Source organism: Penicillium manginii (assembly GCF_028828005.1).
Source record: "Penicillium manginii strain IBT 31320 chromosome Unknown utg000005l:1.0-5665137.0:1.0-5668048.0, whole genome shotgun sequence".
In the NCBI taxonomy this organism is placed as follows: Eukaryota; Fungi; Ascomycota; class Eurotiomycetes; order Eurotiales; family Aspergillaceae; genus Penicillium; species Penicillium manginii.
The window spans coordinates 79,776-95,813 of record NW_026643106.1 but is presented as its reverse complement, the minus strand read 5'-3'; the positions used below and the strand labels follow the sequence as shown (position 1 = coordinate 95,813).

Below are 16,038 nucleotides of genomic sequence, written 5' to 3'. Positions count from 1 at the left end.
TGATGGCAGAATACTTCCTTTTAACTAGGAAAACTCGATAGTCACTGAAATATTTTCAGTCGATCTGATATGTTGTGTGAGCAAAATTGCATACCGCGGGAAGCTTGTGAAGTAATCTTTTCGATTCAATCAATCATGGCAGTCGCAGGAACGTATGGTCGAGTCAAACTTTCGGCAGGTGAATTACATCATGAATGAGAGGGTACCACGGTCCTTTTGATAGTTTGATTAACTAGTTAGCTTCTAGAACCACAATATTAGTCATCAGAATCTGGCACTGAGAATGCATTTGTACTAATTTTGCCGTCCGATTGTTGCTGTTCCTAAACGCATCACTATAGCCGAGATGGAAAATATAGTGACATGGCTCGCATTTCTAATAGGATACATACCCAGCCTACTCCCGAACACTATCCCATAAGCCGTTCTATACGCGAATCGTCCCATCCCATCACACCGACGGCCATCCGTCCACCCACGTCAGCACATTCTATCCAAACTGGAACTTATCGGTGGTAACTCCAATAGTCTTATTGACCCACTGGTAGTACAGCACCAGTCCGCGGGTGCTATCATTCATCACGCCCCTGGTCGTAATCAGCAGGAAGTCAGTTACCAAAACAGTACTTAAAGAACGACTTACTGTCCACCAGGCGCATACACGTTCCCATGACTCTGTAGCACTACAGTACCGCCACCGTCAGTGCAGGACCTACCGGTTCTATCCACCTGAAAACAAATATTTAGCATTTCGTTGCCGTCCACAGCCAACATAGAGCTGAAAAAATAGATAAATAAAACTTACGAAACCCCCAGTCCCAGAATTCGACCGACAAACGTCAATGTGATACTCCTCCCCGGGCGCCGGCGGCCGTGTATCGTAATGATCCGCCAGCCCCACTGAAAAGAACAGATAATACCATCCGTCGTGCTCAACCATAAAGGACGCTTCCATGCGATGCTCATTGCTTGGACCAGTCGAGTTGTACGCAATGTTGTGCGCCGAGCCAACCTTGACCTTCAGCCCGTTTTGCTCCCCCGCCTGGAACAGATTCTGCCAGTAGGATCCGAAGTTTATGTACTGAGTGCCGTTGATCTCGATCCAGTTGGCGTCGATGGCATTCCAGGGTGTCGCTGACGTGGAGCTGAGGCCCGTTGAGCCGTGGTCGTTCCATGAGCCAGCTTCCATGTCCCGGGATGTTGCGACCCCAATTACGGAATCTTGCGAGCCCAGCGTTGACACGCTATAGTACATGTAATACTGGCCTTTATTGTAGTGGACGTCCGGGGCCTGCGTGTGTTGTCCTGGTATTAGCTAGGGAGGGAGACTTTTTGTGGGGATTTACATACCCACAGGTTATCATTGCCTGGGTGGTTGATTTTTGAGCCACTGGGTAGGGCAAAGCCGGTCTCAGTCCAGGGACCCTCGAGGGCGTCCGCCGAGCTGACGTGAATGCCTCCACCGGTAGCGAAGCGGAAGTATTTACCGTCCGAAACTCGTTGATATAACCTGGGTCGTGCGTCCAGCAATTGCCCGTACAGGGCCCAGGGTCCGAGTAGGCATTGACCACAGCAAGGAAGAGAAAGGGGATGTAGGCGAACATTATGTATGAACCCCCCCCGTAACCAGCGGTAAGGGCTTTCAAAGACAGGAAAAGAGATAATTGGAAGTACATTTCTATATCAAGAACCGTAAAATAAAAGGAAAAGCCTAATAAAAAGAGAGACATACCCTCTATTTATGTCTAAGGTTCCCGCAGGTACTAACTAGCTAGGTACTAACCGACTAGGTACTAATGCATGTAGTTTGTTGTGGTTGATTAGTTATTCAATTTTAGTCTGTTCGAGCATGTCTATTTTCTGTGGCCGCTATTTAGATTCAGATCAACTTGTTATGTGCGGTACGTTCCGTATGTAATAGGCCAAGGTTGATCATAATTTCATCTTACTCCAACCGTTGACCTTGATATAGCCCGTGGGCAACCTCCTCAACCCGCGCTAAGACCCGCCAAGAAGCGGATTTTGGATCCTGCGCTTGGACCCACGGCTCCTAAGATTGGGAAAGCCGCAGCGAATAACACATATCCGCGCTAGAACCTGGACGAATTTGTCGGTGACCCATAAGAGTATTACACATATCCTCCCATGAACGGGTTTTTGGTTGACTCTCTATACCCACCGGCGGGTTAAGCTTTTTAATACGCAACCCATGGGTTTTTAAGTTAAGTTAGAAACCTCTGCTGACCCTGTCAGTCCAACCAAACAGCGCCACAAACCCGCCCTCACTCTGATATTCATTATCAGTGGTATGTACAGCCTTAGACGGGGCCATACATGCCAACATGAGGTCCCATTTGACGTTGACGGTGGCAAGGGCGGGCTGGCCCAAAGCCGCTTTAATCCAACACGGGCACAGGGGTGCTCAACACTTCTCTCCGACGCGATGAGAGCATTGTGCAGCCGGATCAGAAGCACAGCTACAATCTATGGGAGGAAACTGACAAGTTGACCTGTCTATTGGACAGAGGAGAACGCGCGACGCGTGCCGGAGGCGGCCGAAGCCTGCCGCGAGGATTACTAGGTGACAACCACGGAGAACCTCGAAGAAGCGGTCCGAGCAGAACTAAGGTACCTCCTACGTGGTAACCACTTTGCGAGAAAGTCGTTATATCGGATGATGACATAGTCTGCATCCCGATCATTGATTCTTTGTCTCTCTGATAAGCTTGTTCATGCTATCAAGATCATCTATGACACCTCTCATCTTTGTTATGAGGCAAGTTTCAGATTTAAAGAATTATCCACCGCAGCCTCATACAGCCCTGATTAGTAAATTCGGAAGGTCCCTTTTATGATATGTAAAGCATCAGTGCTTTGAATGACTCCGGATTAAACCATCCACTTTGATAATGACAGATATCATGTGCGCAAATAAATAGAGGCTCTGCACTAGTACTTATGACAGGAATGGACAAGACGTCCCGTGCAAGGGCTGCAAGATCTGGAAGCTCTTATTGGTGCTCCTTCCCGAAGAAGTAACATACAAGGATGTTGAGATATCAGTCCTAGCTTATTAGTTTTATTAACTTGAAGTAGGGAAGCTTTCAGAAAGACCTACTTAGCGCATTCGACTGGCGCGCTCTTGCAAGCACTGTAAAGACCCGAGACCGTGTCGGGCTTCGCATTAGTAGCGACATGGTTGCGGACCTCGCATACTAGGCAATTATCACCCAGGAAACCCCGTTTCGACGCGCCTAGTTATAGCACCTAAGATTCAATTTGTCTGGTAGCGAGAAAAAGCATGCTCAGAAATGTGACAACTCGGAAGATGAAGCCCTGAAAATATATATGCAAATTAATCATACATGTGTACTTAGATCCAGGTTATCGAGGTATAACAATATGATGGGTGATGGGACGGGCCCAGACCAAGACATAGTTCATAGGGTCTAAGACGTCCACTTTTGAAAGTAATCGGTCTAGTGGAAATCTTGTTTGTTCGACTCAATAATGTTTAAATTGACCATCCGTTAACAAGTTGATTGCTTGAATACTTTGTACAGCGATCAAGGGCAGTGAACAAGCTACGCCTGGTCAATGCTTGACTGGAAATTTGTCTTGAAAGCACAAGAATGCCAATAGGGGCCAGGAAAAAAAGGAAATAGGGCAGAAGTTCAAAGATGTCTATAGTCACCTGACCAAGTCGCTAGCAGAACCATCCCTTACATCCCTGTCATCTAAATTCGCTCCGTCTCTTCTTTGCCTGAGTTCTTCTAAGGAGTCATCATAGAAGAAGGAACCTAACTAGCTAATAGCTGCGAGAGCAAAGCATTTGACACAACATTTTGGCCCCATTCCATCGGGTGGCTGTGTGTAGATGCCAAGAGACTGAGCGTTTTAGGGACACGATATGTTCCAATAATACTCCGTATACGTAGTACCATCGTTCCACTAAGAGGGTCTGTGCAGCGGCCCATGACGGAGGGTGAGAATCACCAGTTCTCACCTTGCTCCTCACCCTGTCGCTTGCGCACTTACCCTTCTCACCCTCGGTCGCTCGACGCTAAAGCGACGCTCACCCTATTCTCACCCGGGTGGCACCCACCCGACTATTAACTGTATTTTGGCCCCACGCCAAATGGTCGGGCTAGCCAATAGATTGTCTAGCCTGTTGGGGAAATAGCTGAACGCCGCTTTTCTGTCGCGCGACCTGGGGTGATAAGGTGAGTGTTTTACAAGAAAATGGGAATCTGGGTGAGAGTCACCCTCGGTCGTGCGACTCTTCAAATCCGTAATCCGCCTCCAGATAAAGAGAGCCTCTGCTGCCATCATTTGACATATTTCAGGGATTTTGCGCCTCTTGAATCGACATGTCGGGCAGAGCAAATCGACTATAGAGCAGCATTCACCCCTCGTCGTGACATATAAGCGTTCTGGTTTGAGATGAGACTATTGCCAGTCTCAAGACCGAAACCCTCGCATGATATTGTCAGAAGTTACTTCGTTCCGGCTATTCGCGTTGATCCAGGGTCGAATGTATGCCTTGGTTCCTGAATCATGCCGCCTCGCCTCAGCCATTCCCCACCAGAAAGATATTCTAAGTGGAAACTACGTTTTCATAGGGATAGTATCCTAGAAATCCTTGACATTTATACGTAATACCCAATATTAGCCTTAATTAAGTTATACTAGCAGATATTACCAATTCTATAGGGCTAGCTTACAATACCTCGGTAAGATTATTGTTAGCCTGTCAATGGGACCGCCGCATGACCTGTATTCTTGGCACTCTTTTTCATGGAAGCGGAATATGAATAAGGTCGCTATTTTTTCATGTACAACGAGAGGCATGGTCATCTCTCCTTGACTTCCCTATGAGCCTGTGCTATATTAGGTACCCGCAGAATCACTTCCGAAAAGAAACTTCCGGCATTTCCAAGGTAAGTACTAATACAATATACTAGTCATTTTTGAGTATATATAAACTTAGGCCGACGCCACAATTTGGTCTTCACTTTCCAGTTATTTCGTCCGAATATCTTTTTCCATAATTTTCACAATGCTGGGAAAGGTTGCGCTAGAGGAAGCCTTCGCGCTTCCACGCTTCACCGAGGAAAACCGCTGGTGGGCAGGTCTGTTCGCTACCGACGTGGACAAGCACATTTCTGAAATCAATGATATCGATACCATCCGCTTGGACTATGCCAAAAAGTATGGTGTAGGTTTTCAAATTCTTTCATATACTGCCCCAGGTGTACAGGACATCTGGGACCCTGAGGCGGCGCAAAGTCTAGCAGTGGAGATCAACGACTATATTGGTGCCCGTATCAAGGGTAAAGGAGACCGCTTTGGCGCTTTCGCGTTAGTATCTCTTATCTCGGTATTATAGACTTCCACTGAGAATTTTATCAGGACTTTGTCTATGCATAATCCCGAACAGGCGGCTGCGGAGCTCGAACGCTGCGTTGGTCAATACGGGTTCAAGGGTGCATTGGTCAACGACACAGCGCTGCGGCGAGGAAGAAGGTCACGGAACTTGATGTGCCGTTCTATCTTCATCCTCGCAACCCTACAGGCCAGCAGTATCAAAAGCTCTGGGCTGCCAGGAAATGGCTCCTAGGGCCTCCCCTTAGTTTTGCGGAACGAATTAGTCTTCACATTCTAGGTATGATTACCAATGGTGTCTTCGACCGTCACCCAAAGCTTCAAATCATTATTGGACATCTTGGTGAACATATTCCTTTTCGACCTCTGGCGTATCAATCACTGGTTTGAAGATATCAAAAAGCCTCTCGGGCTTGCTGAAACCTGCAAAAAGACCATATACCAGTATTTCAACGAAAACCTGTGGATCACTACCTCTGGACATTTTTCTACACCGACATTGCAGTTCTGCATGAGCCAGATTAGTGCGGACCGCATCCTCTTCTCGATTGATTATCCATTTGAGAGTTTCCGCGATGCATGTGATTGGTTCGATAACGCTGAGATTTCGGTGACCGATCGCTATAAAATTGGGCGAGAGAATGCCAAGAATCTGTTTAAGTTGGAGGAGTATGCTGATTCTTCAGCTTGATTGTTCTCGTGATAAACATTGTGCATGGATGTCACGATGCTTAGTTCATACGATTTCCGCCATTCCGTACCTCTTGATAGTGCGTGGAGTTAAGTGCTATAGAAAACAGATTTTCCTAGACGACAGAGAATTATATTAGCTAAAGTGTTCCAAATTTCTTGCAAGAGGCTCAATCTAGAGTTAATATGTATAACACTACAACGTATTGCCAACACTTGATATCTAGAACCAGCAGCTGATAAGAACGTATCCTAATATTATATCATTCGCAATGAGATAAAAAAATTAGAAATCCAAATTTTTCGATCTCTATCTAGCAAGAACATGATATCACCATCCATATAAGTAGATAAACTATCTCACTAAGTCCTAATCGCCAGCTCCACGGTCCGGGCGGGAAGTTCCCAAGCAAGTAACAGCGGACGAGCCTCTCCGGTCCAGTCGCAAGAACAATTTCCAGGAATCCCTATTGAACCTCAAACCCAGCAATGCCATCCATCCTGTCAAGTTAAAAGCCCATGTGCTGTGGCCAATATTGTGAAAGCCAGCTTCCGAGACCTTCACATTGAGGGTATTGAACAAGAACCGGAACTATTGAATTTTAAGATCTGTAGGATTGAGCCACCACATGACTATCATTAAGATGACCCCATCCTACCTTCACACGCAACTGCTTTCGCTGCTCAGCGGAGTAGGGAGGATCTATCCAAGGGTGGCGCGGAGCCGAGCGCAGTCAAAAAGCCAGCTAGCAGGCTCTGAGTGGAGGTAGCAGGCGATCCACTGGATTTTCACACTGCAATGCAGGTGGATCCCGTCAATTGGTCTCGTGTCATACGCGATGAATTTTCCGCGCATCAAAAGAATCAAAGATATGAAATTATCCCCTTGCCCTTGGATAAGACTGCGATTGGCTGCAAATGAGTGTTCAAGACAAAGTATGATGCGGAAAGGGACATGCATCATAAAGCTCACCTAGTTGCAAAGGGCTTTGAGCAAGTATATGGAGTACATTATCAAGATACATATGCACCGGTTGCCAGGTTGACATCCGTGAGGCTCCTGCTGGCCCTCGCTGCCTGGTTTCAGTGGGAGATAGAGCAGCTGGACGTCGTTACTGCCTTTCTTAATCCTCACTTGTCAGAAGAAATCTACATGGAGCCACCAGAAGGCATGGAAGTTGGAGCTGGAAAGTCTCTGCGTCTACGTCGGACGCTCTACGGTTTGAAACAATCCCTTCATGAATGGTACTCTGATATACACAAGAAGCTGATGACTCTTGAGATTTAATACTGATAGAAAGCATTTGACATCAAAAAGCCATGGATAACGACTCAATTCCCAGCCTTGCAGTGGTGGGCAAAGGAAGTAGAAGACATACGAGTTAAGAGTGAACCATTCGGACATGTGTTCGATAATTGTCCCTTCGGTTGAAGTTTCTTTTGCAAGTGGTGCATGTAAACGTGTCCCGCGTAATATGCATTGTCTGGCCCCAATTGCTTGGCGGAAATGATGTCCGTTTCAGGTTTAGCAAGGATTGTTCTGTTAAACGGTTGTACTAGCCCCCCACAGCCACAATTCCACAACCATGGTTTTCCATTATATGAAAGTTTTATTGTTGCTTCGATCAGAGTGGCCAGGAGAGTGGCCCCCATTGAAGCATGGAGTTCGTGAAATCGGCAGCCCCGTTTTTATACTCTACCATCATGTTCCCCGTGGGGATGGGCTGCCGATGAAAATCACCAAGGCACGGTTCGGCCTATTGCATCGGTGGGATCAAGCCTAGTGCAAGCGAGATTTCCTTGAACCGTCCTTTAAAGTTGGCCCTCTTGCCTCTTCTCTGGTCTCATTCCCAAGTTAAGTTCCATTGCCATGTCGTTTCTTGTAAAAACGCTGATCGCATCGGCGGCGCTTCTACCCTCGCTGGCCTACTCCCAGGCCAATGCTGGTGATGCCGGGTCGAGATCACCAGATGCCTATCAATGGATTCAACCCGCAAACACTACCATCCTGGGCGAGTACGGCCATTCACCGCCAGTCTACCCCTCTCGTAAGTCTGTCCTTAATACACGCATGCTGGCTTGCTGCTGATGTTACTTAGCCAATATCATTGGGTCAGGCGGATGGGAGACAGCACTAGACAAGGCAACCCATTTTGTCTCGCTGCTCACGCTTGATGAGAAGGCGTGGCTCGTTACCGGTGTTGCCGGGCCATGTATCGGGAACATTGGCCCCATCCTGCGTCTAAATTTCACAGGCCTCTGTCTCCAAGATGGCCCAAATGCTGTCCGACCTTCGGACTATGTGAGTGTGTTCCCCGCCGGAGTAACAATTGCTTCGTCCTGGGATCGGGATCTCATCTATGAGCGATACCATGATTTGGGTCTCGAGTACAGAGGTAAAGGTGCTCAAGTTGCCCTGGCGTATGTTGCTGCCCTGAATGCTCTTACCCTGGCGCCAGCCAGCTGACATTGTCACATACAGTCCTGTTGGAGGCCCATTGGGCCGGACGCCATATGGTGGGCGTAACTGGGAGGGCTTCTCCCCAGATCCGTACCTCACCGGAGTTGCCATGGAATCAAGCGTGAAGGGCCTACAAGATGTTGGAGTTCAGGCAACGATCAAGCACTGGCTTCTCTACGAACAAGAAAGCCAACGCTCGCCCACCACCTATCCCAATGGCACGCTCGAGTTCTCAGCCTACTCCTCGAACGCTGATGATCGAACCATACGTAATTTGCACTTTCTTTCTTCTTGCCTCCTGTTATGGCCTGTTAGTTCTGACAACTATCTTAGATGAACTCTATATGTGGCCCTTTGCCAATGCTATCCGTGCCGAAGCTTCCGCTGCCATGTGTTCGTATAACCGTGTCAACGGTTCATATGCGTGTCAAAATTCGAAGCTTATCAACGGACTCCTGAAGGAAGAACTAGGATTTCAAGGATACGTGATGAGTGATTGGGCCGGTCTTCACTCCGGGGTGGCCTCCGCCCTAGCAGGAATGGACATGGATCAACCGGGCTTCATTGAGCCCATGACACCCCTTCACAATCGGACAGGTCTCTCTTCATACTTTGGGTGGAATATAACATGCGCTGTCCGAAACGGTACACTTCCGGAGACTCGCCTCGACGATATGATCAAAAGAATCATGACACCGTACTATTTCCTCCAACAAGACCAAGGCTTCCCGGCGACGGATCCGGCAATGGCGTACTATAATACCCAGTTCTCGAGTAATAATTACTCGATGGATTCGTTCGTGTTTGGAAACAAGAGCCGCGATGTTCGACAGGACCATGGCATCCGCATCAGACGACATGGGGCCGAGTCGACTGTGATGCTCAAGAATACGAACAATGCCCTTCCTCTGAAAGTGCCAGCCAGCATAGCGATATTTGGCAGTGATGCAGCACCCAATACTCAGGGGCCTTTCATTCGTGGAGCTTCGGAAATTGGTACTCTTGCCGTTGGTGGAGGGTCAGGCAATGGTCGCTTTACCTACCTTGTTTCACCCCTACAGGCCCTCGAGGAACGGGCTTCTGAGGATAATACTCTGGTCCAATTCTGGCTGAACAATACCATGATAAAAGACGCAGAAATAGAGAGTCTCTGGGGCGCGTCTGCTCCTGAGGCCTGTCTTGTATTTCTGAAGACCCGGGCCACTGAGCGCTTAGACCGTGAGCATCTCACAGTAGACGAGGATGGCGATGCCGTCGTTGAGAGTGTCGCCAGTCGATGCTCAAATACTATTGTGGTGACTCACTCAGGGGGCATGGTCATTATGCCATGGGCAACCCATCCCAATGTCTCAGCAATCCTTGTCGCACATTACCCTGGCCAAGAGTCTGGACATTCGATCGTCGACATTCTCTATGGAGCCAAGACCCCATCTGGCAAACTTCCCTACACTATTCCCCTGAACCCTGAAAGCGTTAATGCCCCCCCGACTACCAATATCACTACCTCGGGTGTCGACGACTGGCAATCATGGTATTCAGAAGGTCTCGAGATTGACTACCGCTACTATAATAGCCACAACATACCCGTGCAATATGAGTTTGGATTCGGCCTCTCATACACAAACTTCAGTATGGACACGGACTCGATGGTGGTGAAGCCGACAAATCCAGAGGCTCACATTCAGTCTCATCCAGAGGCCCTGGCAACGCGCCCAGGTGGAAATCCAGCCCTTTGGGATATTCTGTTCGAGGCACAGGTGACATTCCGGAATACGGGGACGACACCTGGTGCCACTGTTGCGCAACTATACCTTTCCTTCCCCCCCTGAGGTTTCAGAGCCTCCGCTCCAATTACGTGGATTTGAAAAAGCTGAGCTTGCCCCCGGCGAGAGCTACACGGCTACGTTCCCGCTAATGCGCCGAGATCTAAGTTACTGGAACGTCACTCAGCAAGAATGGCTTATACCCACGAGTGATTTTGTCTTGGATGCTGGCTTCAGTAGCCGTGATCTACATGGCTCTGTGACTTTTCGTCCTGTGGCTTAGTTAACTGGGATGTTGAGAGGTTGTTGGAGGCACCGTCCACGGCGGTAAACACCTTTCGACCATCCAGCAGCTTACGGCCTTCTGGGTCCAAATTTTCAAGGTGATCCTCATGGCTAAGAAGCACAGCATCGATAGGCGGCAGCTCATTGAGCTGAAGCGCTGGTCCTTGCTTGTTGACAAGGTGCGGTGGTGGCGGGATGCTGTCAAGACCGTACGGTTTCAGGTCCATTTGCTCCCAGGCTGCGGTCGAATCATACTCTGTCCCTTCTATGGCCCCGAAAAAGGGATCTGTCAGGAAGTTGACTCCATCAATGTTGAGAATGGCAGTTGCAGTGGTGATATGTGTGATTATAAGGGTTGGTTTGGATGTTGCTGCCATGGCTGCGGTAAGGGCGGAAGGCGGCAAGGGGGGGTTTTTGATGCTGCAGATCAGATCAATAAAATGGAATATTGAAATATTCTATTCAAAAGAATCAGAGATTTAAATATGTTGCCATTCTGAAGATATTAGAGATTCCGTTTCATTCTACTGATGATGTAAGTTCGGCTTATCCCACCTCAGCACATAAAGGAAGTAGTTTTATTGGGGTTGCCTCAATGCTAGGCCTCGCCAAAACCCGCCCACGGGTCGGGTTGGGTCTTAGTCAGCAAACCCGTGGGCGGGTTGTCATTATTGTTTTATTAAGTGATGCTTCAATGTTCATGTTGTGTTGTGTTGCATGTCTAAGATACAAGCTTGCCTCTGCGGGTAGCTCGTCATCTCTCACGCAGTCAAGTCTCAATTTTGTCCCTCCTGCCTTCCCTCTGTATATAGAATCCACTACAATATACAATACAGACATATTGCCTCCCTACGAGGGAGCGCGAACGGGCCCTATCTGACGCTACGGTGTACCACCGCAGCGACAGGTGACCCGTTATGGCCAAACCACACTCTTCTTGCTCCTCTTGACTGCGTGAGGTCATCAATAAAGTCCCATTTTGCCACAAGATCACACAAAAATTTATAATACTTACTAAATATTTATTCAGCAATTCGGCACACCCGGGGCAAGTGGGTATCAATCGCACCGAATTATTTATCTCTCGGCAATCACCACTTCCAGGGTTGTACACAAAAAGCTTGGCGGTAATCTAACCGTTTCGGGGCTAATGTGGTGGGGACAATCCAAGCTCAGTAGGGAGAACACCGAAAATGACCCCGTAAGTTGAAATCCGATATTTTCGTGCTAGAAGATACGGTAAAGGACATATGATCTTTACAATAACTGCGATCCGCTATACTCTTAAGCGTATTCAGACTAAATGTATTTAATCATGGATATCATGCTGCAACTACGTTACAAAACAGTAGCCTCACTCTAAACTTTATACTTCCAGGTGTACCTCGGTCTTTGGTCACGATAAATTATTCTACAGGATTGCCAAATATTTATATATATGGTTGGAATGTTGTTGTACAGGCATCAATTTGTTCGACAAAGATAAAGAATGAATGTTATTTTGCCAAGGGGAGGTTTCTCAAGCTACCTGCATCTTTTCTATCTCTTTGATAAAGGAACTCGCCTTCCGACTCCTGTGTCCGTAAAAGTAGAAGACAACAGGTATCAAGATGCACACAGCCTCCACAATTCCTAGAATTATACTTGCCCAGTTCAAGCCCAGAGCCTTATACATTGATGAACCTGCAAGCGGGAGGAATGCTCCCATGATACTGCGAGTGAGCATATTCCCTGCGAGCGCGGATGCAGCATAAATGCCATATTACCGGGCAATGTAGTTTGAGGTGTAAATGAAGACGCATGCATTGCCCACTCCAAAGGGAACACCAGCTAGAATGGGGACGATCCAGTGAACGTTTGGGGTACAAGTCCAGGAGAACCACAGCTGACTATTGAATGAGGATCTTCTTACGGAGGCTAGATCTCTTTATGAGTCTATTAGACTGGGGTACTGGCTACGCTAAGGGTGTCACTAGGACTGTTGTTGGACTAGAAGGAAAGTCAATCAATAATACATCTTTTTGGGGATTTGAAATGTGGGAAATGCGGCCTATGAATATTTGTGTCGCTACAATCAATGGTTCGGTGCAGCTGCGAGGTTCTTCAGGAAAGTAGTCTTTTCTCAGCGGTTCATCCGGTACTTCTCCACGAACAAAGAAACCTAAGGAATCTACAGAACAGAAACTTTCTCGCCACCCTTCAACCAACAAATCTTATCACTGATACCTTCTTCCTCAAAGACTTGGCGCAGCTCCTCCCCAAACTGAGTGAAATGTCCCCAAGATTCATAGTGCATGGGAACAAGAACATCAGCCTTCAGAGCCCGAAACAACTTAGCCCCATCCTTGCCTCCCATGGTAATCTGAATGCGAGGACTATCAGGATCGCCAGAAGTAGGAACATGAGCATTGCCGAGATTCATCACGGCGGCACAAACATGGTACCGATTGGCAATGGAGTCAAGCTCATCAATATAGACGGTGTCACCAGTAAAGTAGATTGCATTGGGCAGACCCTCGCGCCCATGGCCGAAGTCTTCTCCGGTGACGATAAAACCGGTGCATTCATTTCCAGGAACATGCTTCGTTGGGACCGCCACGATCTTGAACTGCTTGCCAGCAATGGGGATGTCGATCTCTTCCCATGCATTCATGCCGTGCACGGCGGGGCGAGGCGCGAGGTTCTTGGCTCCATCCGAGGTTGTGAAGACGCGGCGGCCGTCCAGGAGTTGGCGGCCGAGTTCGTCTAGGTTGTCGGGGTGGTCTTCATGGCTTAAGAGCACTGCGTCGATCACGGGGAGCTGGTCTAGACGGAGGCTGGGGTCTTCGGTCACCTTGAGGATGACTCGGCCGCGGTCCCAGGAGGTACCGGCGGGGGAGAAGAAAGGGTCTGTCAGGAATTTGACACCGTTGATCTCGAGGATGGCGGTGGCAGTGCCGATGTGGGTCACGTCAAGAGAAGGAGCCATAGTGAGCGGGAGATGTGATGGAGGTTGGTAGTAGTTTGAGGAAAGAAGCTTTGAAAATTTAGCTGGGGGATGCTGGGATTGCGAGTGTCCTGGAGCCCTTATAAAGTGAGAAAATAAGACTTGTGAGTAAGAATATTCAAAGATTGATTGGAAAAATTAAAAATCTTACTAAAATGGGCATGACTAACTAATAGCTCAACTCGTTAATCAGCTTTGATTTCCGGCATCCCGCCCTGGCATCCCGCCCTGGCATCCCTCCCCCGCGGTGGCAAAGGACTATGATTACGTAGTAATGACGGTGCTCGGGCCGATAATTTACTTGGATGACCAATATTATATACGATATTTTCATACTAGCAATATTGGAAGCTTACATAGGTCAAAAGGCATCTCTGGTAATCGCCAAGTAGTCTTACTCTTGTGGTCTTCGTTGTGACAAAGGCATAAATCGGAAGAATAGACCAAAAGAACCACTCTACATTTCGTCATTCTTGGAAATTTCCTGCTATGATTAATTGAGAAAGACTGCTTAGGATGAATCAAAGACCCAGAAGGAGAAATTAGAACCCACCAAAGACGCGCTCCTACATAGAAAAACGATCTGTGTCTCGGGTGGTGGACCATAACCATGGAAATTAATGTGACGGCAAATTGACTTTTAACATGGAAAGTTTGAATAAAATCAATGCTATCAATCAATCAACTAATAATAGACCCTCGATTATTGTATAGACCCGAAATCATGGTGTTTTTGAATAGGTACAGACTCTGTCCTTGTCCAGGATTGTCGGAGAGATCATATTCACAACTATCCTCTCGTTCTCTCCATCTCTTGAATAATTGGGCTTGACTTGCGAATCCTATGACCATATATGTAGAAAACAACCGGAATAGAAATACAAGCCGCTTCAACAAGGCCTAACAAAGTGCTCGCCCAATTCAACCCCAGCACTCGGTACATTGACGGACCCGCAAGTGGAAGACAGGCGCCCATAATGCTGCGAGAGAACATATTCAGCGACAATGCAGAGGCAGTATAAATACCATACGAGCGGGCCATGTAGTTATTGGCGTAGATGAAAACACAGGCATTTCCAGCGCCAAACGGTACACCCGCCAAAATAGGCACGATCCAGTGAATATTCGGCGTGCAAGTCCAGGCGAACCATAGTTGGCCGACTGCTAGAAGTGTTGCGCCGAGAATAACAATGCTGGCCATCGCTTCTGGTGGCACCTCTCCGGTTGAAGGATCTTTGCGATGCGCATTGATAACTTTGCGGAAAATCGGCTCACAAGCGATGGTGATTAGAACCCCGACGCCGATGCCAAGGAAGGAGAGGCCACCGATTCCTGGAGACCAGCCACGGTCAGTCTGGAATGCGATGGGGTACGCGACGAAACATAGATAAAGAACGCCGTAGACGATTGCGACATAGCTAGCCCAGAATATACTAAATGGAGGCGCGGATTAGTCTCAAATATCTCAATCAGGGGTATACGAGACTATAGTGAAAGGCTTACCAGATTGGCTCCGTCATTAGCATGATAAAAGGTCTGCGGAGCCCAGTCTTGAGGCGATTCGAAACTTTCTCTCCGCCGTCGTAGCGAGTCCACCATTTAGAATCACCGGTTTCTTTCCGAAGGGTTGCTGCCCGCTTTCGAAGAATCACCGGGGCGTATGTTTCCTTGATGCAGCACATCAGAGCGAGAACTGCACCGCCAATGATTAAGACAATCCAATTTGTCCATCTCCAACCCAAATATTGGTAAACAAAGCCCCCTATAATAGGACCATATACTGGACCGTTTGTAGGCCCAATAGACCATATTCCAAACGCCAGAGCGCGGTGTGTATCAGAGACAATATCGTTCACCGAAGCCGGTGAGTTCCCCATGATTGCGCTGCCGAATAGACCGCCGAAGAACCTGCCGATGAGAATTGCCTCAATATTCTGAGCCAAGGCGCTTGGAAGGATTAGTAAGAGAAAGACAGTCAAGGACACCAAGTAAACCGGTCGTCGCCCAACAATTTCACTTAGTGGGGCAGAGACGATGCCTCCTATCGCCATACCGAGTAGGTAGGTAAAGACACCCAGGAGACCGACGGTTCTTGAAATGTGGAATTCTTCCTCTAGACCGGGAATTCCTGATGTGTATAGAGTACTGAAGAGACTGACGACTGTTGCACCGAGGCTCATTGTCACAACACTGACGCCTTTGTACCATAATGACCAGAGACGAGGATTTTCGGCGTCGTTCGGTTCCCAGAAGACCTCATAGTCTGGGGGATTTGCCAGTCTGGGTAGCTTCGAAATGGTGGGTTCAATATGGTGAGTGGTGTAGCCTTCTGCGTCCGCTGTGTAGCTTCGAATCAATTCGGCGTTGTTGTTCGACATGACTTCTGATTCGGAGTCTGAATGGAGGGAAGAAGCCATCGGCGTGGACGTCACTGCACAGTATGAAGTATGCACGCGAATATTAGATTG

At 48.0% G+C, this 16,038-nt stretch overlaps 6 protein-coding genes across 6 annotated transcripts; 3 read left to right on the top strand and 3 right to left on the bottom strand.

Moving 5' to 3' along the window:
• Window positions 1-490: 490 nt before the first annotated feature.
• Window positions 491-1,604, bottom strand: N7533_006445 (uncharacterized protein; the record flags this gene model as incomplete). The annotated part of the gene is given in 5 exon segments (XM_057103095.1): window positions 491-587; window positions 644-729; window positions 806-1,291; window positions 1,351-1,496; window positions 1,511-1,604. 5 exon segments carry the CDS (start codon window positions 1,602-1,604, stop codon window positions 491-493), a joined length of 909 nt encoding a protein of 302 aa, XP_056958052.1.
• A 3,455-nt stretch (window positions 1,605-5,059) lies between these two features.
• Window positions 5,060-5,620, top strand: N7533_006444 (uncharacterized protein; the record flags this gene model as incomplete). Its single annotated transcript, XM_057103094.1, has 3 exons — window positions 5,060-5,218; window positions 5,261-5,361; window positions 5,413-5,620. 3 exons carry the CDS (start codon window positions 5,060-5,062, stop codon window positions 5,618-5,620), a joined length of 468 nt encoding a protein of 155 aa, XP_056958051.1.
• A 57-nt stretch (window positions 5,621-5,677) lies between these two features.
• N7533_006443 (2-3-dihydroxybenzoate decarboxylase) lies at window positions 5,678-6,076 on the top strand (the record flags this gene model as incomplete). The annotated part of the gene is made up of 1 exon (XM_057103093.1): window positions 5,678-6,076. The coding sequence occupies one exon, from the start codon at window positions 5,678-5,680 to the stop codon at window positions 6,074-6,076; it is 399 nt and encodes a 132-aa protein (XP_056958050.1).
• Window positions 6,077-7,945: 1,869 nt separating this feature from the next.
• Window positions 7,946-10,582, top strand: N7533_006442 (beta-glucosidase; the record flags this gene model as incomplete). Its single annotated transcript, XM_057103092.1, has 5 exons — window positions 7,946-8,123; window positions 8,175-8,496; window positions 8,558-8,805; window positions 8,870-10,332; window positions 10,367-10,582. The coding sequence occupies 5 exons, from the start codon at window positions 7,946-7,948 to the stop codon at window positions 10,580-10,582; spliced, it is 2,427 nt and encodes an 808-aa protein (XP_056958049.1).
• A 2,172-nt stretch (window positions 10,583-12,754) lies between these two features.
• Window positions 12,755-13,552, bottom strand: N7533_006441 (MBL fold metallo-hydrolase; the record flags this gene model as incomplete). Its single annotated transcript, XM_057103091.1, has 1 exon — window positions 12,755-13,552. The coding sequence occupies one exon, from the start codon at window positions 13,550-13,552 to the stop codon at window positions 12,755-12,757; it is 798 nt and encodes a 265-aa protein (XP_056958048.1).
• An 808-nt stretch (window positions 13,553-14,360) lies between these two features.
• On the bottom strand, window positions 14,361-15,948 carry N7533_006440 (MFS transporter; the record flags this gene model as incomplete). The annotated part of the gene is made up of 2 exons (XM_057103090.1): window positions 14,361-15,003; window positions 15,074-15,948. The coding sequence occupies 2 exons, from the start codon at window positions 15,946-15,948 to the stop codon at window positions 14,361-14,363; spliced, it is 1,518 nt and encodes a 505-aa protein (XP_056958047.1).
• Between the last annotated feature and the right edge of the window lie 90 nt (window positions 15,949-16,038).